Source organism: Hippoglossus hippoglossus, chromosome 21, assembly GCF_009819705.1.
Source record: "Hippoglossus hippoglossus isolate fHipHip1 chromosome 21, fHipHip1.pri, whole genome shotgun sequence".
NCBI classification, from domain to species: domain Eukaryota; kingdom Metazoa; phylum Chordata; class Actinopteri; order Pleuronectiformes; family Pleuronectidae; genus Hippoglossus; species Hippoglossus hippoglossus.
The window spans coordinates 11,849,748-11,872,511 of NC_047171.1; the positions used below are offsets into that span (position 1 = coordinate 11,849,748).

General features: G+C 41.1%; 2 protein-coding genes across 6 annotated transcripts in view; both read left to right on the forward strand.

Moving 5' to 3' along the window:
* The window catches only part of pkp4 (plakophilin 4), a 76,824-nt gene extending 60,698 nt beyond the window's left edge, over nucleotides 1–16,126 (forward strand). For all 5 annotated transcript variants that reach the window (XM_034573849.1, XM_034573845.1, XM_034573848.1 and 2 more), the window contains 11 exons: nucleotides 5,318–5,501; nucleotides 6,082–6,199; nucleotides 6,878–7,069; nucleotides 7,913–8,086; nucleotides 8,373–8,523; nucleotides 9,760–9,952; nucleotides 11,001–11,085; nucleotides 11,420–11,537; nucleotides 11,643–11,783; nucleotides 12,582–12,646; nucleotides 15,022–16,126. In XM_034573849.1, the coding sequence (XP_034429740.1) occupies nucleotides 5,318–5,501; nucleotides 6,082–6,199; nucleotides 6,878–7,069; nucleotides 7,913–8,086; nucleotides 8,373–8,523; nucleotides 9,760–9,952; nucleotides 11,001–11,085; nucleotides 11,420–11,537; nucleotides 11,643–11,783; nucleotides 12,582–12,646; nucleotides 15,022–15,267 (1,667 nt within the window). In that variant the 3' untranslated portion in view covers nucleotides 15,268–16,126. The remainder of the gene's footprint in view (nucleotides 1–5,317; nucleotides 5,502–6,081; nucleotides 6,200–6,877; nucleotides 7,070–7,912; nucleotides 8,087–8,372; nucleotides 8,524–9,759; nucleotides 9,953–11,000; nucleotides 11,086–11,419; nucleotides 11,538–11,642; nucleotides 11,784–12,581; nucleotides 12,647–15,021) is intronic.
* Nucleotides 16,127–18,275: 2,149 nt separating this feature from the next.
* dap1b (death associated protein 1b) lies at nucleotides 18,276–21,651 on the forward strand. Its single transcript, XM_034575050.1, has 4 exons — nucleotides 18,276–18,440; nucleotides 20,136–20,232; nucleotides 20,785–20,848; nucleotides 21,004–21,651. The coding sequence occupies exons 1-4, from the start codon at nucleotides 18,371–18,373 to the stop codon at nucleotides 21,118–21,120; spliced, it is 348 nt and encodes a 115-aa protein (XP_034430941.1). The 5' UTR covers nucleotides 18,276–18,370; the 3' UTR covers nucleotides 21,121–21,651.
* The last annotated feature ends 1,113 nt before the right edge of the window (nucleotides 21,652–22,764 follow it).

Below are 22,764 nucleotides of genomic sequence, written 5' to 3' on the forward strand. Positions count from 1 at the left end.
GCATTTGTATACTATCTAGGAAGAGTTTGTTTTATGTCTCTAGTTTCAATAAGAGTCTGTTTTCTTCGCTCGACACATCCTGCATGAGATATAATTGTAACAGAGCAGAAGAGAATATTTGTTCCTGCTCAAAACCCAATTAACTACACAGGAGTTTATGCCTTAAAACCACCAAAAATTTCAAACGCATTTCAAAAGGTGTGTTGCCCAGTCAGAGACAGCAGCTTTAATGTGAGGGCTCTGTTTTTTCCCCTCTTCCATCCACTGGTTAGAGCAGCCTGCTGTGGCTAATTGGTAGAGCAGGCCCCAGGATGGAGAGCAATTAGAAAAGGTCAGTCCTGCTGCATCACCTCTGGTTAATTACACCTGATCACAACATTCCACATAATGAGCTTTCAAGTGGATGACCATCGGTTTAAGTGCAGCAGATGGAGATCCTTCCCTCACCCGCAGATCACCCTAATTAATCCAGAAGTCTTTTTTTGGGTGTGTGTCGACAACTGCTCATGCGATCGACTTCAAACTAGGCAGGTGTGTCGCTGAGGACCCAAGGAAGTGCAGTGTCAACTGAAGTTTTTTTGGGGGGGGGGAGATGAGCGAGTGTTGAAACGCCAGCTCTAACCTTAACACAACCCCAGTGTGTCCCCAAGAAATGCAAAAGCAGCAAGTAAAAAAGTTCATTCTCAGAAACATTTTATCATGTTAACTGTGACCTTTGCAAAAATGGATTGTGAATAACAAGTGTGATTCGTTGCTGCACTTTCTTTTCCTTGACATGGAACATTTTGTCACATGTGGTTTAATTAGTGTTTTGTTATTTAAAATGTGTTTTTTTTCTGTCTAGCGGGGGCACTTCCTGTACACATGACAGAACATTCCTTTGTTAGTTTCTAAATACAATCCATTACACCCATCAGGCTATTTTTTCACGTCACGCACCGTCGTGGAAAACCAAAACATAGTTTCTCGCATTAGCATTCTGAATTGCACTTAAGCAGGTTTGTCAGAGGAAGTGACGAAGCCAACCAGTTGTTAGGACTTTGCGTCAGTGGTTCCGTCTCGACTCCCCTGTGAGGTACAGGTGTCAGCTATGCTTCATTTGGGATAGTCGACCACCAGTTGCTTTAGGGTCAGGGGTCGTGTTGCTGTGTCACAAAACTCAATCTCTGCTCCTTTATCTTACTTTGTCCTCCAGCAGCTGCTGTGGTTAGTGCTTTGTCCTCAAACAGACTTTAAAATTAAGAGACCAAGTCCATAGAACCGCATTATAGCTCCAACACATAACTCACCCACGCACATGCACAGAAGCACAGTGTTAAATATTTCTTCGCTTGTTGTATTTGGCTTTACTATCTAATTCAACTACTTTTCCACTGTTTGGAGTTTGTGTGTTGCACTTGGTTCAATTGTGTCTATTTAAATGAAATTTAATGTACATATTCTAACACTATCCTGTAATTAATTGATTTATTTAGCTACAGTCTTGCTTTACATAAAACATGCAATAATGTGATGTCCAGAACTCATCTATTTAGTTCTGTATATTATTTTTAAAAGTCAAATCACTGCCAATTCACACAAAAAACAACAGACAAGCATCAAGAACCAGTTGCCAAATAATGGTATGAAATGCTGTGTATGTTGGCTAAAAAAATTTGAAAGTTATTTTGATTCATGAGATAAATCCTCTGAAAGCTACAAGTAGCAATTTACTGACTTCCACTGCATGAAAGAGAAAATGAGAAACGCCCACTAACCTCAGAAGTTCACTCCAAGCTGTTTGTCTGAGGTTTAGTCAATGCAGCGTCGACAAAGTTTCTGGTTCAACTCCCAAAAACTGAAAGGTTCATAAATTGTTTGGATTTCTTTTTAGATGATCATCAGCTTTTCAAAGTAAATGACCACCCAGTAACTGCTTCACCTGACAAAGTCAATCACATCCTGACCTGTGGATATAAGAGATGATGACACTGTCAAAGGACCAGTCAGACATTTTGGGAATGAGTCATCATTTGTTTCATCTACTTCTAGTCACTGCTTAACACAGATCTGTGTAAATAAAAGTGAAACAAGTAGCTGTTGTATTGGAATCATTGTGATAATAATATGAGTTAAACTGTCAGTATTTGTACAATTGTCAGTTCTAGCACATGAGGTGTGTTGTTGTTGCTCAACAGCCAGAGGCATGGTACGTCTCTATGCCAAAGAATAATCAAAATCATACCTGCAGTGTCAAGTTACAGGGAAAATACTGGTGTTTGAAGTTTGAAATCTTTTTTATTGTTAGTTTTGACAGATTGTTGGATTGATGGTGTAAACTTTGGCCTATGACAAACAAAGTTAAAGTATATTAACTTGTGAAGTCAAGGAGAAAATGCCCCCAAAATGATCTGACCACTGACATTCAGCTCCTTTGTTGGATGAATTACAACATAAGTGTTCTCTATCTGTCCTTCAACCATTTTTATGCCACTTTGCAAAGCTTCTGACCTGGTATTAACATCCAATTACGAGTGAACACCATGAAGAACAGGTGTGAACGCACCCAAATGCGTCCTCAATGCGTCCTGAGGGCCGATCACGTCAGATCACATCAAAACACGCATGTTGCCACATTATTTTTCGCTGTGTGAACCTCGATGCTACCTGAGCCTCTGACCTGCTACAGTTTCACAATTAATCAAACTTATTTTAAGTCAGTTCAGTGACCATACGGTGATTTGTCTGTAGCCACATGGTATCACACCACACATTCTTTCAGTGGGCAAAATCTTTCTTCAGAGTACTGTAGATCTGTGTGCTCTGCTTTCATTGATTCATTCAATCACAAGTGGTCACAGGAGACACATTCAGGACACATTTTAATACCAGATGTGATCGATCCCTCAGGTCTTAACTGTGTCTATGAATCTTTCGAAGCACTTTATATGCTCATTAAGTCAATGAGAGTGAGGCTGATAAAAAGTTGCAACTGGCTCTGTCAGGTTTTGGTTTGCTTTTGTCCTGACGTCGTTAGCTTGCTGTTTTGCTTGTGCTGAATTAAAAACAAATCTGACAATGGAACATGGACTTGGTGATTTAATAGTAAATCTGGCAAACGCCCGCTGATAAGAACTCATTGTGCCAGAAACATACACAATCCAAACTCAACGGGCCACAGACACTCAATGATGGGTTGTTGGGGACTTCAGAAAAATAAATGCATGCAGTCAGCTCCTGGTCTGTGATCTTTTGACATTCATCCTCTCTGTATTCCATCAGCTGCTAGAAGCATCTAGTTATCAGTTTTACCTCATGGATAAATGCTTCATCAGAGTCTTTCTCATCCAGCTTCGTATCTTTTACCATCTCTCGGTTGAACCTCTGCATCCTTGTGTTCTCTGGAGTTTAGCTCTAGATAGACCACTGGCCCAGGTGTTGATCTTTGATCTGTGTCTCGAAACTAGACCAAGGCACCAGAGAACACACCACTGAGCAGAGTAGAAGGTTTTGGACTCTCCTCTTTGACTTGCAGGTATTTACCGCAGGTGTTACATCCTTGTCAGTCACACTTCAGTGAATTTGCCTGGCGATTCCTCTGGCATGCCACCGATGCTGCCGCTACAGGACCTGGAGTCTGCAATCCTGCCAAGAATTTTCTCTTCTATAAACTGACATCCGAGTGGGTGTGGAGGAAACTTGAGAGAGGCAGAGTGAACAGGAAAAGTTGGGTCAGCGACCATGAGAATTTATGTTATCTCTGCATTAGTGATCCTGTTTCAGGGCGATCCAAGTATCCCGTGAGAAATACAAACACGGGCCTGAATGTGCTTGCACAAGGAGCGGAGCTCGATCGCCAAAGAGTGATTTGATTTGAAATGCAGAGCTGTGACGCCAGCCCACCTGATGCTAAAGTTAAGGCATGTAGCAACACATGCACACACACACACACACACACACAGTCATATCTCCAAGAAGACATGACATTGACCTACATTGATTTCCTGGTGACTTAACACTAACCGTATCCATAGTTACTACTTGCCTAAACCTAACCCTTACCTTATCCAAACCTGAACATAAAATTAACCTTAAAACATGTCTTCACCTCAAAATGTTACAATAATTATAATAATTCATGCTATGGGGACTTTACACACATACACACACACATGCTGCGATCAAGCTCCAACTATCACTTCATTCTCAGCTTTGCCTCAATATGTTGATAATGATATTTCACTGAATAATTTAACTTGAATCCAGTCTTAATAAGGGTAATAGAAAGTGAAACGACTTTTGATTAAATAACTGGCAGAGACGCTGTTTGGCAGCCGTGTGTATTTGTTTGTTAAGCTTCTTGCCAGCTGTGTGTGAATCTGGGCTCCGGAGCCCAAATATCATCTTGAATTGTCAGCGAGAAAGAGGAACAGTGTGTTAAGAGAAGAAACGATGAGGTTCAGAGGGAAATAAATCTGGAAAACTGATGATTATTTGCAGTGAGGTGTCCTTGTATACAAAACACATATACCAACAGATTTCAATGTAACACTGCACTGTTGAGGTCATGTCACTGTGTTCTGCATTTACAAGCAAATGTTAGCAGAAACAAAAGCAGAATTGCAAATATCATGCATAAGTCATGAAGCAATCACACTCAGGCTACTAACATACATGCACGCTGCACTTTAAACATTATTGCTGTGGCAGCGTTGGACGTGAGTATCAGTCGCTGTGTTTCAGTCCTGCGTACTTCACAGCAGATTCTAGCCTGTGCTGCATTAGCCTCGTCCAAGGTGACTGGTGCCCCACAGAAGTGCATTACTATAAGCCCAGCAGCACCAAGAGCCATCTAATTAAAAGAACATGCTACATGCTGGCTAATCCTGGACGGATGAAGCATCAAAGGCTGCCAGGTCTGTGCCTGATTATCAGTGGTTCCTTAAAGTGTATTTGAATTTGAGTGAAATAATGGTATAAATACTTTCCATTATTTATATTTTAATTTCAAATGATTGAGTCTAAGCCGTTCGGATCCCAGTGGAGTCCTCTTTCTTTTTTCATTACAAGCAAATATCTCTAACCCTGAGGACATTCTGCTTAGATGTAGATTGATATATGAACAGTCTGAAGCCTTGATGCTGAAGTCGTGGTTAATTTCTGCTGAGGATCTGTCTCTGTGTATTTGTATGCGTTTATTCGTGAACACATCCCCAGACACTGAGTTACTAAAAAGGCAGGTTGCTGGCTCCTCTAACTGCACATGACAGCTGACACAACTGTAGGTTTGCCTTGCCTGTCTCTCAGTGCCTGTGTTTGCACACGTGTGTCTCTGCAGGAGTGCTGTGGAACCTGTCGTCATGTGACGCGGTGAAGATGACAATCATCCGGGACGCCTTAACCACCCTGACCAACACTGTGATCATCCCTCACTCCGGGTGGAGCAGCTCCACCTTCGACGACGACCACAAGCTGAAGTTCCACTCGTCACTGGTGCTGAGGAACACCACAGGCTGTCTGAGGTGAACCACCTGATGAACCCACTGGGCACTAGCACCTCGCTGTGGACGTCTGATGCTATTACATCCAGTCGGCAATCAGCTCATACTGTGTTAAGGATTTAACAGTGAAATTAAGACAAGACATTTTTAGAGATCTATTCACAAGTCACACTTACCTGCCTAACAGCACCAGAATGCCTAACAGCACCAGAATGGTTTTAACTTTGTCATAAATAGTGTTTATAATATTCAACAACAAAGATCTATTTTTACATTATTGATCATTAACTGTGTATTCTATAGACAAAATAGCTGTAGTCACACCTATGTATAGCTACATTTAATGCGTATGGTCTGTGTTTATGCAGTTATATTTAGTTTGGTATTTACTCAGCTAAGTGCTATAATGACTCCAGTCCACACACACACTTCATACATTATTGATGGTGTGTGGGGATGGTAAAACCCGCATTACACATTCTAGTGGAATAAAAACACACACAGCTGTCATTTTGTGTGTTTGTATATGCTCATTTGTTTGTTGAACAAAGACTCAACTCAAAGGCTTAATTTGTGTGTGTGTATGTGATGTTTTTAAAAGGAACCTGAGTTCAGCCGGCGAGGAGGCCAGAAAACAGATGCGTATTTGCGAGGGCCTGGTTGACTCACTGCTCTACGTCATCAAAGCCTGTGTAAACACCTCTGACTTCGACAGCAAGGTACGCACCCACTCAGGCTCCAGCACAAACACACACACTCAGCCGAGAGGAAAACATGCTGCCACATGATAAGAGGCTCTGGGGAATAATCCTACTTACCCCTGTTTGATTCATTTTATTGCCTGAGTCTAAATGACCCTCATCGCAGCCAACAGCAACTGTTTCATGTGCTTTTCTCACCCAATGCACGAGCCATACTTGCACAATGTTTGACATTCAGAATTCGATGCAGAAGACGAGCTCATTCACCTGTTATTCTGTATATTAGCATCTTTCTTCTGTGTAGAAAGGAAGTCAGACCTCTCAGACATGCATCTGTGCTCTGTAAAAAAAGTCAAGAGGCTCATTGCACTGTGGAGATCATCTCCCGTGGGAACTGAGCCCATTAATTTTGTCAAACATATATGCTCATTGACATTCTGTGAGGCAAAGCCTGTACAGAGCTCAAACAGCGTGGAATTAAATCCATTTGCTCTGGTCCAGATATTCTTTTGAACTGAAAGCTCATGGGTACCGTATCTAATTGATTTGTAAGGCAGCGAACAGCAGGTCTGTGTACCACCCAAACGCCCCTCTCTCACTCTCTCTCTCTCTCTCTCTCTCTCTCTCTCTCTCTCTCTCTCTCTCTCTCTCTCTCTCTCTCTCTCTCCCTCTCTCCCTCCCTCCGCCGGCCCTCAGATTGTGGAGAACTGTATTTGCACTCTAAGGAACTTGTCCTATCGTCTGGAGCTGGAGATGCCGCCGTCCCGGCTGATCGGGGGGGAGGAGCTGGATGGCTTACTGGGCAACGAGTCGCCCTGTAAAGAGCTGGACTCCAGCTGCTGGGGCAGGAAGAAGAAGAAGAAAAAAAAGAGCTTGCAGGAAGACTCGGTGAGTGAGGTGCTTTTTAATAGTATTAACATAGGCAAAAACTTCACACTGTTCATATTTAATCGATGTGTACGTCAAGGTCAATGGAACTTATTGGATTCTTCTTTTGCTGCGACAGCCCAGCTGGAGGCATTATGTTTCAAATTTGGTACAAAAGTTCACTTGGACTCAAGGATGAATTGATTAGATTTTGATCATGTGAGGTTAAAGGTCAGGGTCACAGTGACCTCCTGATTTGTGAATGTGATTCGTCTGGAGGGAATTTCCTCACATTTCACACAGATGTTCTCTAGCACTCAAAAATGATCTGATTTTGGTCAAAGGTAAAGGTCACGGATGGTTTCTGTCCACAACTCAAGAATTCACACGCTAATTATATCAAAATAGACTTCATACCTTGTATATATATTTATATTTCTCTTCTCTACATATATTATGTTATTTATTATTTAGTCATTTTAGTTTTGTAAATGATTAAGATAAGATATATTGAGAAGCTCTGTGTGACTCACACTTTTGACCCTAATAAAACATGTTATGCTGAGTTGATCACATGAGAAACCTACAGAACCCAAAAGGTTGTGTCTTTGATTCTAATTAAATTAAAGATATGAACAAAGTTCAAACGTTTTTGGGGAAGTATTCTAAAACGCTGACTGGGCATAGCATCACTTGTTCTTTGCAATGTTGTTGAACAGCATTTATCAATCGTCACACAGTCAGGAACATGCAAAAATACCAATGCACTACTTTGTTAAGTGACCAAACCCAGAAAACCCCACAGCCTCTTTGTATTTCTGTACATTGTATATTATGGACTAAACACTTTGGTTCTGTGCTCAGTGGGACGGTGTGGGACCCATCCCTGGCTTCTCCAAGTCTCCCAAGGGAGCAGAGATGTTGTGGCACCCTGCGGTGGTTAAACCATACTTAACACTACTGGCTGAAAGCTCAAATCCTGCCACTCTGGAGGGTGCTGCTGGGTCTCTTCAGAACTTGTCAGCCGGCAACTGGAAGGTACAATACTAGTGTTTGTGTATGTGTGCGCACTCAAAGTAATACACACATCCTCCTCTGATTGTATATACACTGTTTAATGTGATATCTGAGGGAGTAAAGCATCTGTTCAGCTGTTGAGAAAGGATTTAACAGCTCACCTCCTTTGTGTCAGTTAAAGCGGACGTCTGTTTTACACTTGAAATCACACAAGCTCAAAATGTGCACCGTGCACTTCCCTGTGTTTGACGTCTCGACCCTTTTACAGTCTGAATGCTTTTTTGTGTGTGTGTCTTTGCGTGTGCAGTTTGCTGCATACATTCGTGCAGCGGTGCGTAAGGAGAAGGGACTGCCCATCCTAGTGGAACTGCTGCGAATGGATAACGACAGGGTGGTGTGTTCGGTTGCCACCGCGCTGAGAAACATGGCACTGGATGTCAGGAACAAGGAACTCATAGGTGAGAAATGACGCTGTCACACCACAAACTTTTCAGATTCCGGCTGCCTGAATGAAATTATAGCAAACATGAAGGTACAGTGTGCAGGATTTCAGGGGATCCTTTGGTAGGAATCAAAAATATGCATAATTCATCAATGTTAAATCGCCTGAACCTAACAATCATTGTGTTTTAATGAGTGCAGAATGATTCCTTCATATCTACACAGGGGACTGGTCCTTTTCCATGGAAGCCACTTTGTTGCACCACCATGTTTTTATAGTAACATAGAACACACAACACTGGCATTAAAATCCCTCTTGGGTGAAGTACAGGCCTCATGCAGTTTCATAATGAACTGAGAATGTTTTTACATTTATTAATGTGTCAATTGCTTTATGGAAGACCGCTGTTTTTGTTTTTATTCACAATTTCAAATTAATTACTTCTTATTTCATTGTAGAACTGTTCACTCAACCCCTTTATAAAGGATCCTAGGGAAAATTCTAATAATACCAAATACACAGTGAAGACAGTATTGTGAAGATTTTAACTATAAATTGAAGTGTTTATTCAATATTTCATCTAAAACTATTTGATATTTTGCATATGTCCACTGACAAAAAGAACATTGTTGAACTGTGTGTTTAACATGAAACAGAACCGGGGTGTTTTTTTATCCAATTTAACTGCTGGTTATTATTTTTCATTTTATCACACTCCAGCCTTTTCCATTCCACCAAACGGTCTAATATAAAGAAAAACAAGGTTTTATATGCTCTCTCTCTCTCTCTCTGTGGAATTAATGAGGAGGGACAGTTCCAATAAGGCAGGGAGAAACGCCTGAGGAGGAGCTGCAGTGTTGGTCTGAGGCACTTTTTGTGGTGTGTAGGTGGTGAGGGGGGAGAGTTACATGTGCTGCATGCATTCAGGTCCTTCAGTGGGGCTGCCTTGCTGAGGGAGAGATAGTGGGAGCAATCCTCTTTTAACAGAAGACGCCCTTGTAGTGGTGATTCAATGTCATTTAGGAAAACTGCCTACCTCACTGCAGTTTCAAGCAAAGTCATTCATGATGCAGGAATTGTTTAATGTAGTTTAGACGTCCACTTATACATTATGTAACGTGTTTAAAATACAAAGGTGTACATGTGGTGACCTCCTCCTCTCCTCTCTGTGCATAAGCTCTGCCCACATGCCCGGTTTACAATATGTCAAAATGTACGAGCTGCACGTCTCACTCTCCCTCCTCCCTCTCAGGGAAGTATGCGATGAGGGACCTGGTCAACCGTCTCCCCGGGGGAAACACCACCCTGCTGTCAGATGAGACCGTGGCGGCCATCTGTTGCACCCTGCACGAGGTGACCAGCAAAAACATGGAGAACGCCAAGGCCCTGGCCGACACGGGCGGCATCGAGAAGCTGGTCAACATCACCAAGGGCAGAGGAGACAGGTGTGCTACAGCAGCAAGGATTTGTCCCAATGCTTTTTCTTTTAGTTTTTTGTACACAGTGATACAAACCTGACTCGCTAACACGTTGATTCAAACACTCACACAAACAGTTGTCAGCCTTATGTATTAGTGACTCGGCTGCACACACTGTATTGGACATTGGAGAGTAGGTGGTTTACATTAACACACACACACACACATACATTTAAATGCTTGCAGAAGGAGAAGCTGTAGCCACAGGGAAGGTGGATTTGTGTGCATTGAGCTTGTGTTTCCCTGTGGACTGATGGCAGCAGTCTATTTCTAGCCTGCTATATATTCAGTAATGTTCCAGGTTAAAACACACTGAGGACACTCTCATCCATCAGTCACACTCAGGGTCGGGTTGGATTTCTGAATCTGATTATCGATTCTAGTTCTTATTTGTTCCTTGTTTCAACTCCAAAATGGCTTAAAAAGAAAAGGTCAAATGTTTAAATGACAAAATTATCATTATATTTTTTAATCATTAACTCAACAATCACAGACTAAAAAGTATTTCCTATTTCCTATATACATTAAATTGCATAATGCAAAAAGCATGTGCATAAAAATCTCTAGAAATAGATTGTGAAAGTCTTCAGGACTGATCAGGATAAACAATTGATAGACGGGTGGATTTTTTGTCAGTGTCTTCAGCCCGAACTGGACCCTAAATACTACCAGTTACTTCCCCTCCTCTCTTATTCTCTCCCTCATTCTGGGCCTCATGTGTCATGTTTCACATTGTTGTGGTGTTATCCATGCATGCTCACTCATATCTAAACGAATGGCCACACTGTTATGTTGATGTGTCACTTGGGTCCTGGCAGATTTCACATTTTCAAACTAATAAGCAGAACGAAAATATTTGTTGGAGTACTTGACATTTTGGATTTGGTTCTAATTGGAACCGAGTTTCAGTTCCCAAAGCTAATTGTAGTGTTCTACAATATTTAGTGTGTAATTTATGATGTGGCTGAATGCATTTATCAGCACTGAAAAGGTTTATTTCTTGTCTGTGTTCCAGGTACTCTATGAAGGTGGTGAAGGCAGCTGCTCAGGTGCTGAACACACTATGGCAGTACCGGGATCTACGTATCATCTATAAAAAAGTAAGGACATTGGGATGTTGCTTGTGTTCAATCACTGATGTATTATGTTAAAACACATGTAGCCAGTTTAATTTCTTTATATCAGTAATATTGTTACATGAGTGCAACAGGTTTGAACTGAAAACAGTCGTATAAACACAGCAGGTTCAGATGGTTTAAACATTGTTATCTTTTAGCAATATTGACGAACTGAGGACCACAAAGCAGAGGAATGTTTCAAGTTTCCCTCTGTGACCAAAGGAAGGACATATTTAAAAATACCACAGATTTGTTTTACAACATCCAGCACTGTTCTTATTATTCATACTTTTTCCTCTCTGTGCTTCCCTTCCAGGACGGATGGAACCAAAACCATTTCCTTACTCCTGTGTCAACACTTGAAAGGGACAGGTTCAAGTCCCAGCCCACCCTCCCCACCAGCGCCATTCAGATGTCCCCAGTCAACCACCCTGGTATGTTCTTTCAGCCTCAGTTCCAACCCGATGGAAATAGAAACCGCCAGCGAAACAGGAAAACCTCTGGAATTTAATGTCGAAATGTTTTTCTCTCTTTCACAGCTGCCAGTGCCACGTCGTCTCCTGCAGTGCTGGGCATCAAAGAGCATAGAGACACTATCAAAGATTACCAGAGATCACAGTCAACTATGCAATTTTATAATATCCAAGGGGACAACAGTATTCATAAAAATCAGTATACAGGTACGAAGAGCGCACATCTGGAAGCCATTGAATGTGCAAACATCTTGTATTCAGCTACACTTTCCAATCGTGTTCAAACCATATCCACTCTCTGCACCAGACAGTAATCACAAGCTACCCTCTGGTCGCCCCTGTGCAGAACGTTATCTGCTTTATCCCTCATAACACCCAGCAGATTCCACAGCCGGCCTCCTCTTCCTGCCAGTACAGCCCTCCCTTATCATTCCCACCAAAGCCTGGCAGCCCTGAGACAGTCACTCAGTTTGATTCACAGCACTTCAGAGCTGGTTTTGTGCTGCACAGCAGTAATGTAGACTGAAAAGCCAGTGGCAGACGCACACACACATACACACACTACAATACTGCCGTTGTTAGTGGGCCCAAGTTGCAGCTTGCAACTTGAGTGGGCACCCAGACATACTACATCCAGACGAGAGCTCTCGCCAGCCTACGCTGGTCAGTGGGAGCATGGGGGAGGGCAAAGTAAACAGAATGAGCTGCAGCCTCCACATCACATAGCAAAGTGGAAATTGAGTTTCAGGATTCCACTGGATGGATGGAGTGCCAAAGCAAAATCCCGTCCCATGGGCTGTGTAAACAACAGAACAGTTGTGGCCAACTCCATTATTCGCTGTTATTTCTCTCTCCAGATCAGCTTCACACTTTTTGATCCTGCTAAATACAGACATTTGCCCTGTGGGGATGTTCTGACTTTTTCACTGATATGAAATGAAGTGTGTTTGCATTAAGTCCCACTGGATGAACAGCAACACACCTTTTATTTGTACTCTTTTCCAGGGTCTGTAAAGCCTTCTTCATATTACTACCCATCGCCCACAAGAGAGGAGCCCAGGAGAACACAGGTAAATTTAAATGCTCTGAATTCCTATCTGCTGCTAGTATTTCTGCTCTTATTCAACCTGCTCAAGTCAAGTGTCACAGGTCGACACAAACTCTAATACTACTCTAAAACCGATATGACTGGGAAAGGCTCATATTGGCAAATTTTGATCTGCCAATCAATCAACTGGTCGAGCTTTATGTAGCATAAGGTAATAAATAGTCGACATAAGTGATGTGTAAAGCTCTTAATTCTCATCATTTAGTCAGGACCACGTGGCTTCACTCGGCTGTTGGTGGAAACGTCTGGTTCTGAATATTTAAAGTCCAAATTATGTGTTAAAATATCTAAATATTGCTTGAATTTGAAATGTATCAAAACCAGGGAAAGTTATTGGAAAGCATAATTTGCAATAAGGCTGCATCTAATGCTTATTTTTATCATCAATTAATCTGATGGTTGTTTTTATTATTATTATTTATTTGATAAAATGCCAGAAACAGAGAAAAATAAATGTCACAAACTCTCACACACAAAGATGATGTGTGTAGATTGTTTGTTTGGTTTGAGCAACAGTCCAAAATCCAATGATAACATTTTCAGTCAAATAAAACAGAGAATAATCAAATTTGCTAATTGCTTTTGTTGATTACTCAATCGATTCATCAGTTAATCATTTGAGGTCCAATTTGCTTCAATGTTGAGACACAGAAAGCAACTGCAGGTATGAACCTTTAAAAAATACATTCTCTTCTAGGAAACTGTTAATAGTCCTGGTACAAGTTTGTTAGTTTGAGATCCTTCCATCGTGCTGTATGAAGCTGGCGAGGACGACCAGCTCTTCCAACCCACTTCACTAACACAAAGAGACTGACACGTATTCGGCTGCAGATAAATGGCGATGCTGGGAACAACCCTGCACGTCAGCTATTGTCTGAGCCAGAGTGGATGTGACTGCTGGGATTGGGGTAGTCTGCGTGCATCTCAGGCATCTGTCACTGCGGGACACGTCCGCCCGTGCCAGATAACGTGTTCAGAGAACGGGCACAGTGAGGAAGGAGGTGGGGGAGTTTTCTCGTGCCCTTCATCACATCACATTTAGATTTGCTAACGTGTGAAGGCAGCCACTACCCCATTTATATCAGACAGAGAATTTTAATTAAACTTATGGTTTTGTACCTGTTGTGTTAGTGTCTCAAACTTGTGGCCGAGAAGATGATTGATTATCTTATTGGTTTATGTAGTTGACAGTAGTGGAAGAAAACTTGACATGAAGAAATAGTTTAGAAAACGCTTTTTTAGTTGCTTTTTTGCCATGAATTAAACAATATGGTTGATATCATCGTCTTCACTTGTCAGCCGAACATGAGAGACGTTACTGAGGGGAAGTATTAACATGTTATTAGCAAATACAAGAAGCTCAAACCTGTCCTTAAAATAATAATCCTTAAGATTAACGAAATGACGAGTGTAGTTTAATACAACAGTCTCCCAAATCGCAGCATCAAAAATCATAGGAGCTTTTCTGGAAAAACGACCAATTTGCACTTATTATAAACCTTTCCATAGTAATCTTTTAAAATGGAATAGTTAAAAGTGGAAGTGCTGGAGGATGTCCTGCCTGTCTCCATCTTACAGCTCCTCTGACTCGATCCTATTGTATTGAACTGCCGTGGTCAGCACAAATCTCAGCGACAAATACACTGCATTTCCTGTGAATGCTTCTAATATTAGACTTTTACTATGAGGCAGCAGAAGTCCTGACTCTGCCTTTTGCTGCACGTCTTCCCTGTTCTCTGTCCCCCTTTCACACTAATTCTCTCCTATCAAATAAAGGTTTAATGCCCCAAAAAAATTCTCGGGAAAAAAACGATGGGATAATCATTAGTCCCACGATGTGGAAATTTGCCATATTACAGCAGCAAGAGTCAAAAATAGGAATCAGTAAGTAATAATAAGTAACATGCAAAACTTAGGTGTAAGGATAATAATTCTCAAGTGTAAGAAAATATAAAAAATGTAGAAAAATATGGATTAGGGTGGAATGGAATAAAAACTAATATATCCAGTGAATGGATTTCACATGAACCATCGTATTGCACAGACAGAATGAATATTGCAGAGTTACAGTTAAACCAAGTTGCAGTGGATCCAGACAGATTCAGTCGACTGATGACGCAGACGAGCTGCTGTTGTAATCAAACATTTTATTCACACTAAACATTTGTAACGATGATGCAAAGTGTTATGCTTCACGTCCAATTTCCTGAGATGTTTTGTCAGGGATTTTGTGTTGATATAATAGTGACGTATAAATGAGTAAAGCTATTTTTTTAACATTTTGTTAACATTTTGTGAACAGTTAATTTTGTTAACCTTGTCTTTTTGTCCTTGCAGCCTGTGTATTTTACAGAAGAGCCGGGCAGGAGGAATTACGACACGTACAGAATGTACCTGCAGCATCCCCACGGCTACGACGACCCGTACCTGGAGGAGGTGATCACCTACCCCCCCGCTGTGGAGTACGGCACACAGCCTCACGGACTGAAATCCACCACCAATTACGTGGACTTTTACGCTAGCACGCGGAGGCCTTCGTACAGGGCGGAGCAGTACCCCGGCTCGCCTGACTCCTGGGTATAGGCCTGCAGACACTCCTGTGATTACGATCAAGCACCTCATCTATGCCTGTGAGCAGGGGGGGGCGTGTCTCCACCCTGCAGCAAAGGCAAAGATCCAGTAGTGCACAAAAAAAAACGATGAACTATTTTTCATGAACTTGGCTTTATAAGTGTGTTTGTTTTAAAGTGGATGTGCGTGTGTTGGATGAGGGAGTTCAACCGAGCGATGGCAGATGAAATGATGGAATGATGGAACGTGTGCCAAAGAAGGAAATCAAGGAATGTTTTAGTTTTTTTTATTATATTTTTTTATTTAGGAGAGGAAGATGGAATCATGCTGGGGCTCTGTTGAGGGACGAACCAGGACATTACCGTGACGAGACGTGCGTCCTGCTCTGTCTAGATGTTAGTTTTATTTCCATTATGAAACTCTTAGCTAGTGATAGCATGGTGAAAGGTGTGAGTCATGTGAGCAAGGTCTGCGGAAGGGGTCAAGAGGGGGAATATGTATGTGCTGAAGCCAAAATGGATCATGAACTCATATCTGTAAAAAAACAAAACAAAAGATGAACTTAAAAAACATTGTAACCTAATGATGTTAGATTGTACAGAGGGATCAAGTTGTATCTGTACCTAATGTTGAAGTTGTGTAATGCCATGGAGTCTTGTACATTTCTTTCATCGTATTGTAAATACAGAAAAAAAACCACACACACACAAACCACGTCACCTGTTCTAAACTCATCAGCACTGGTTAAAAAGGACAAACTTGTGCCATGTTAAATCTATAGAGAAATAAATATATGAAGAAGTATGTGGACAAAGATGGCATCATAGCACAAACGTGTTAAAAATAATAAAAGGTCAGTTTTGTTTTTTAAGAGCTCTGTGTAATCGTATTGTTTTCACAGGTTCAGTCCAACCGCATTTCACACTAACTGTTCACTGCCAGTTTCTATACAAGCAAACATGAAACAAGTTTGAGCATGAAATCAAACTGTTCTCGAGCAGTTGTTTACCGCTGCATTTAACAGGTGGAGAGAAGTGGACACAGATATACTAGACGTGTGCTCAGTAAAGCGCACACCCCCGCCCAAGGCCCAACCGTCGACATGTGATTGTCTAGTTTTTATCATAGAAACATAAAATAAAAAGGGAAGTGGTCCGATAGCCTGAATAATTTGTTTGTCATACAAAAAATATAAAATTCCTGTATTTGCTCCTTAATCTGCATCTGCACCAAAATGTAATGAGTTCTTTCGGGACCCAAATACTAAATGGTTTGTATTTACAGTATATCCATATAGTGCAGCATATGTGATTTCCTTTTTTCTGTCGCACATCAATGCAACACACTGCAGGCACAGGTGTCAGGGGCTATTTGGGGTTAAGTGTCTTGCCCAAGGACATTTCGGCAAACAGAACGTGGAGGAGTGGGATGGAACCACCGAACTTCTGGTTAAAGGAGGACCTTCTGAACCACAGCGAACCTCTGCAGTTTGGTGGAAATCGGTTTAGTAGTTTCCTAAATAAACCAATGACATGATCTCAGCTGCTTATTAGTGGTAGGTGCAGGTTTCTTCCATTTGTTACCACACAACAGCTGGAAAAGGTCTAACCCCACCCCCAATGAAAATGTTTTAAATCCACTAGATGCAGATTTTCATTTGGATCTGCACCATAAAGCTAACACTCTGATACCGACCTCTTTCAACATGCCAGATTTTTCTCATCAAACATAACTGGATGTAACAGATTGAAGAAATTAACAAAAATCAACCTAAATCACAATGTTAAAGATCCTGGATCCACGTTCTAATCCAGATCTGTACCACAAGTTAACGGGTTCTCCCCTGATCCGCCACATCCTTCCACCAAGTTTCATGGGAATCCATCCAGTAGTTTCTGTGTAACGCTGCTAACTAACAGACACACATATGCTGATTAAAACATTATCTTCTGCTGTGACATTACATTACATTTCATTTAGCTGACGCTTTTATCCAAAGCGACTTACAATAAGTGCATTCAATCATGAGGGTACAAACCCAGAACAACAAGAATCAAGAAAGTACAATTTCTTCAAGAAAGCCAAACTACAAAGTGCTATAAGTAAGTGCCATTTAAGTGCTACTGAATTGTTAGTTTAAACTTTTATTCAAGTCAACGATCGGCAGGTTTCTCCTCTGTAGAGCTTCTGGAGTAAAGGCAGGAGTTAACTTATTAAAACAGAGAGACTTGCTTCAGTCTATTGTTCACGCTGGCCCACTCTGAATGATATCAGCCTCTTCTTTTCTTCTACAAATCAAAACATCTGCCTGTTGTGAGCCTGTTGCATTTTAAAGTAAATTTTACAAAATAAAAAGTGTAAAAAGTCTTATTTTCACATGTTCATTGAGGACGTTGGTTTTCTGCATCACTGAACGACGTGTACTTCTTTGTACAGAGACGTTCAATAAGCCCCAATGGAAAAAATTAGTGTTAAAGTGAATGTATTCAAGTTGCATCGTCTCACTTTATAATTAGATACTGATTAATATTTTTTATATTTTGCTAGGACTTTCCAAATAAGATTACGTAACAATTGTTTTAAAAATAAAACGTTAAGATATTTTAATCTTGCAGCAGCACCACATTTTTATACAAAGGTTCAAACTGAGGAAGATTCATGCATCACTGATTGCAAATGCACTGTTTTACATGTACTTTAATCTTTAGTGGATTTGTTCACATTGCATTGTCTCTATCAGGGAGTTTAAAAACCTGCCTGCATCCATTTAACACTTCAGAATTCATATTTGGAATAAAATCTATTATTAATCAATGTTTTTTTCAGGATTTTCACAATAAGACGGATTAATCGTTGCAAAACAATCAAAACAAAGAAACCTTAAACACGTGTCATTTACAAATACACGCGTTGATGAAACACGAGACGTGTTGTTTTCAAAAAAGCTCAGCATCAGAGGGAACATTCAAAAGTGGGGGGCGTGTCTCTGGCACCACACTTCCTGTATCCTCTCGTGTCGTCATCAGCGTGGGAGCATAAAAACAACGGAGGAGGCGTCGTTGAAGAGAAAGAGTTTGTTGCTTTTCTCCTGCTTCTCTACGGAAACTTTTAGAAAATGGTGCAGCATCTGTCCAAACCCGGAGCGAAGGCGGCTCCTCTGCTGAAGGCCGGCCACCCTCCTGCAGGTGAAGCTGCTCCGCACAACAACAAACTGCTTTTCATGCGTTTTGTGTCTGTTGTTTTCCACCGCGAGCTCCTCCTCCTCCTCCTGCTCCTTCACAACACCTCACCCTCTTCTTCTTCTTCTTCTTCTTCACTCTAATGTCTTTCTCCCTAAGACACGAGGAGATTCGCTTTGGTGGCTGTGATCGTGTTAATTGCGTCCGAGCAGCGTTTGCACGGATCTCGCCCACATGCTCAGATCCACAGGCCTCGGTCCGTGAGAGCAAACCCGAAAAGAACGCAGTGTTTTTCTACAAGCTGCGTGCGATGCAAAACACCGTCGTGCCAAACGTGCGCATCGCAAAATCAGCTCTTTCTGTCTTGACGCGTTATTTAATGATTGCACGTTAAAACTGAGTGGTGCATAGTAACAGAAGTACCAAGGTGTTGGGACTGTTTGATTTAAATACATTATTTGTAATTTTTGAAATGATCTAGTTTTAGGACCTCTTTGTTCATGTCTGGCAATAGCAATAATTATGTGGTTTAATGTCGCATTTCTTTTACTTTTAAAGGTTTTTAAATGAAGGTTGTGTTTTTAAAAACGTGATAAAAAGCAAAATCTTTTTTATAAATCTGAGGTTTTTTTTATTAAGCCCAGCCCTGATTTAGGTCCCAAACCAGAATATAGGAAAGACCACTGGAGACCAATCTTTTTTATTTTATAGAGATGTTTAATTTTTCAGCTCTAAAAGTAAATGTTTCGTAAGGAAAGTTGACAGTTTGTGTAACCGATTTTGTTTTTCTCTCTCTCTCCCCCTTTAATCTCCTTGCGGGACCCTTCAGATTTATCCCCCCCCCCCCCCAGGTTGGGACCCAGTGTTAGAGCTCGACTCAGACTCGAGACCCCGCTGCTGTAACTAAACCATCTGTGTGGTGTTTTTTTCCCAGTAGACATTTTGACTGGTCACAGTGGGAAACACGCAGGTGTAAACGATGAAGTTCATCAGTGGGGATAAAACGCAGCCGTCATCAGGTTCGCCTGTGACTCTCCCACTGTGACAAGATTAACATCACGTTTCCAGGGAAACTAAAAGTAACCAGAGAAAATGATCTGCCATGTCAGCAGCATTTTCTGATAAACGTCCCCCTAATAATGAAACTTTATTTGTAAAGCAACTTTCAAATCAACGCTACAAAGGGCTTTACTATTAAAATAAACATGATGTGATAATGTTCCAAGTCTCCATTGCTGCTTCGTCAGTTTTGTCCATATCCCTAACGATTTGAAGAAATGAACGTTGAGCATAAATTAACCCTAATAGCATTTTGAGTTTAAGTGTAAACAACAAGTAGGTTTTCATTTAGATGTGAGTCATAATCAGAATGTGTTCTGTAACATCTAAATGGCAGTATAAACACTATTCTCTTAGCGACTCATGTAAACAAGAACAAAATCATGTCGGCTTTAGAATGACCTCATTGTTGGACTGTTCCTGTCCATGTTAACAGTCGTAAGACTGAAAACAGTCATGAGTTGATTCACAGAGTTTCTCAAACCATTTGTTTATTATCTTTTTCCTCAGAAGCGTCAGGATCCCATGCATACTGAAGACACACTAATCTTATACATCTGCAAAGCACGACTGCATACAAACAATCGCTACTCCCCCCCGCCAGCTAACATATTTAACCTTTCCTTCGTTCTGGGTCAACAGTGAAGGCTGGAGGTAAACGAGTGGCCAAGAAAAGCCTGGAGGACGGAACCACCCATGGGAACCAGGACAAGGATACCAAGCGGTCTGATAAATTGAGGTAGGCCTGCAGTCTGCATGTACAACCTCTAAAGAAAAGGTTTGAGGTGTTAACGCAACACTTTTACTACCTTGAAATAGCAGCTTCATATTTAGTTTAATTATACACAGACTTGCAAAAAAGGACAATGAAGTGTCTTTCACTCCCACTTCTCAGCCCGATCGTCTGTACCTGCTCTGTTAACTTTAGTGAGCAGGTACGATCTCCTCTGACTGATAGTCGCAGCTTAAATTTGATTGAAACAGCTCTAATATTTAGCGAGTAACATTTTGAAATGTAAAGATTTCTTAACAGGGTTCGTTTTATTTGTTACAGCAGCAGCTCTTTTGCTTCAGGAAGCCGGGTATCATGGGTAATATCCAGTGATCAGTTGTGTTTCAGCTCCATTAGCAGGAATACACAGTCAACACATTGAAAGTTGCACGGTGTTGCTTTAATTCCTAAGTACATGATTACAAATGTTGCTTCAAACTTTACGATGTTAACACGTCCAGCAGCATTTTCGTCAATTACTGAGATTTGCTTTAAAGTTGAGCTAAACTCTTTCCGCAGGTCCGTTGCCACTGCCAACAGAATGCAGCAAGTGGGCATACTCCTGGCCGGAACTCTCGACAAGGTAAACACAAACATTGCCCCCTTTTTTTAAAAAGCCACTCTTGTACTTTGCATGTTGAGTAAAGCTACTATGAGGCAGACCCGATCATTTGCGGCCCCTCGGAGGCCTCTGCCCCGCCGCCCATCATAAAACTCTCGCCTGACGTCTTTTTACAGCTGAGCCATGACTTCCCCGAGACGCCGGTGAGCGTGAGGCACAGCAAGCTGCGCCCTGCGGTGGAGAAGACCCACTCGCCCCGCACGGTTCTCATTCAGCAGCCGAGGAAGTTTTGAACGGCGTCTGTGTTTCCGACTGCGCCCGGGGGGGGAGCGGCGTCAAGTCAACTGTGAAAGACAAACATGAGGTGTTAGACACACGAGGGGTTCTGACAGGTTGTTTGTGATGTGTTGATGGAAAGAGGGCTCTCATCACGCTCTCTGTTTACTCTGTAGAAAAGTGAAGATGCCTTTTTTTTCAGGCGTTGCTTGATTGTCAGAATATTCTAAACCCAGGTTGTAGTTGTGTTTTCCAGCCGATGGAATGAACGATGGCAGGGTGGTACCAGCATGTTGAGAGGGGGGGTTGTAAGTGAGGCTTTTGGGACTGTTTAAAAACAATGTATTGCTTGGCACTTATTAGAGTTAATAAAAAAATTGCATGATATAACCTTATAGCAGACTTGTACTTAATTTCTTTAGTTTTCTTTTGCAGTAAGCAGCAACAGTCCCTAGGTGGCAGCATATAGCCATTTATAAACAGATCTTGATGTACTTTTATAAATCAAACTTGTTGTAAGCAAAATATTAATAAAAAACTTCCATTACTACTCCAGACCTTTCTTCAGTTTTATATATTTGCCTGTTCATCATCTTAACTAATCTCCAATGACTTGTTGTGCTCCACTAGTAGCAGACCAGGTTGTGGAACTGTTTCTGACAGGTCTTTTGGGGAACGTGCTCATTGCTTTGACAACATACGTTCAACAAACCTCAGTGGAAGAGAACTTCAAGTTGTTCTTTGGATATTATCACTTTAATGGTATCTTCTATAAATGCAGGCTTTATGAAACCAGGCCTGTGGTGCATCATAAACAAGGTGGTGGAAGAACGGAGATGGAAAAACAAACTGGATCATAAACATCCTCCTGGTTCCCTGTTGACATTCCTCAGCCTGCTCACATTACAGGTTTTACACTCTAGTTTCTGTCAGGTCATGTTGGTGCTGAGGAATAAACGCCACTAGGTGGCAGGAGACATGTTTAAATACAACTGCAGCATATTTCCCAACGGGTGATAAAGTTAAAACTATATAGCGTTCCTCAAAAGGTTTCTCATCACAAGTCGGTGTACATTCAAAACGTAAGAAGGATGTGTTCTCTGTACTCAAGTATATAATGAATGAATTAATAACTAAGTTTGATTTCGCACAACTGAAATGGCAAACGACCACATGGAATTACAAAACACACCAACACCACAATATAGATGTGGGGGGAGGATATAAAGTATTTTATTTTCTTTATATCTAGAAAACTAGTAATTCATGCATTGCCCAGATAATCTGAAAATGCAAAAGAATCTTTTGTATGTCGAAATTTCTTGAATGAAAATATATATTTCATATGCTTATTTATATAATAACCTGGTTCGCACATCACAATATAAAGTGAAGCACAAACAGTGTATTTTATTTTATTCTCATTAATGAAACATTTTAATGATTTGATAAGTGCATAATTAAAAAACAGTTGTAACTTATTTGGACGCAGGTTTTTCCTCATTAAATTTCATAGTAAGTTCAACTCAAACTTTAAATTTCATTAGCAATGACATATTTAGTTTAAATACTGTCCCATATTGAGTGTGATAGTCCCATATTTAGATTGTTTTAATTTATCCACTATATGTACCCTTGTAGTATTAACAGCTACAACAATG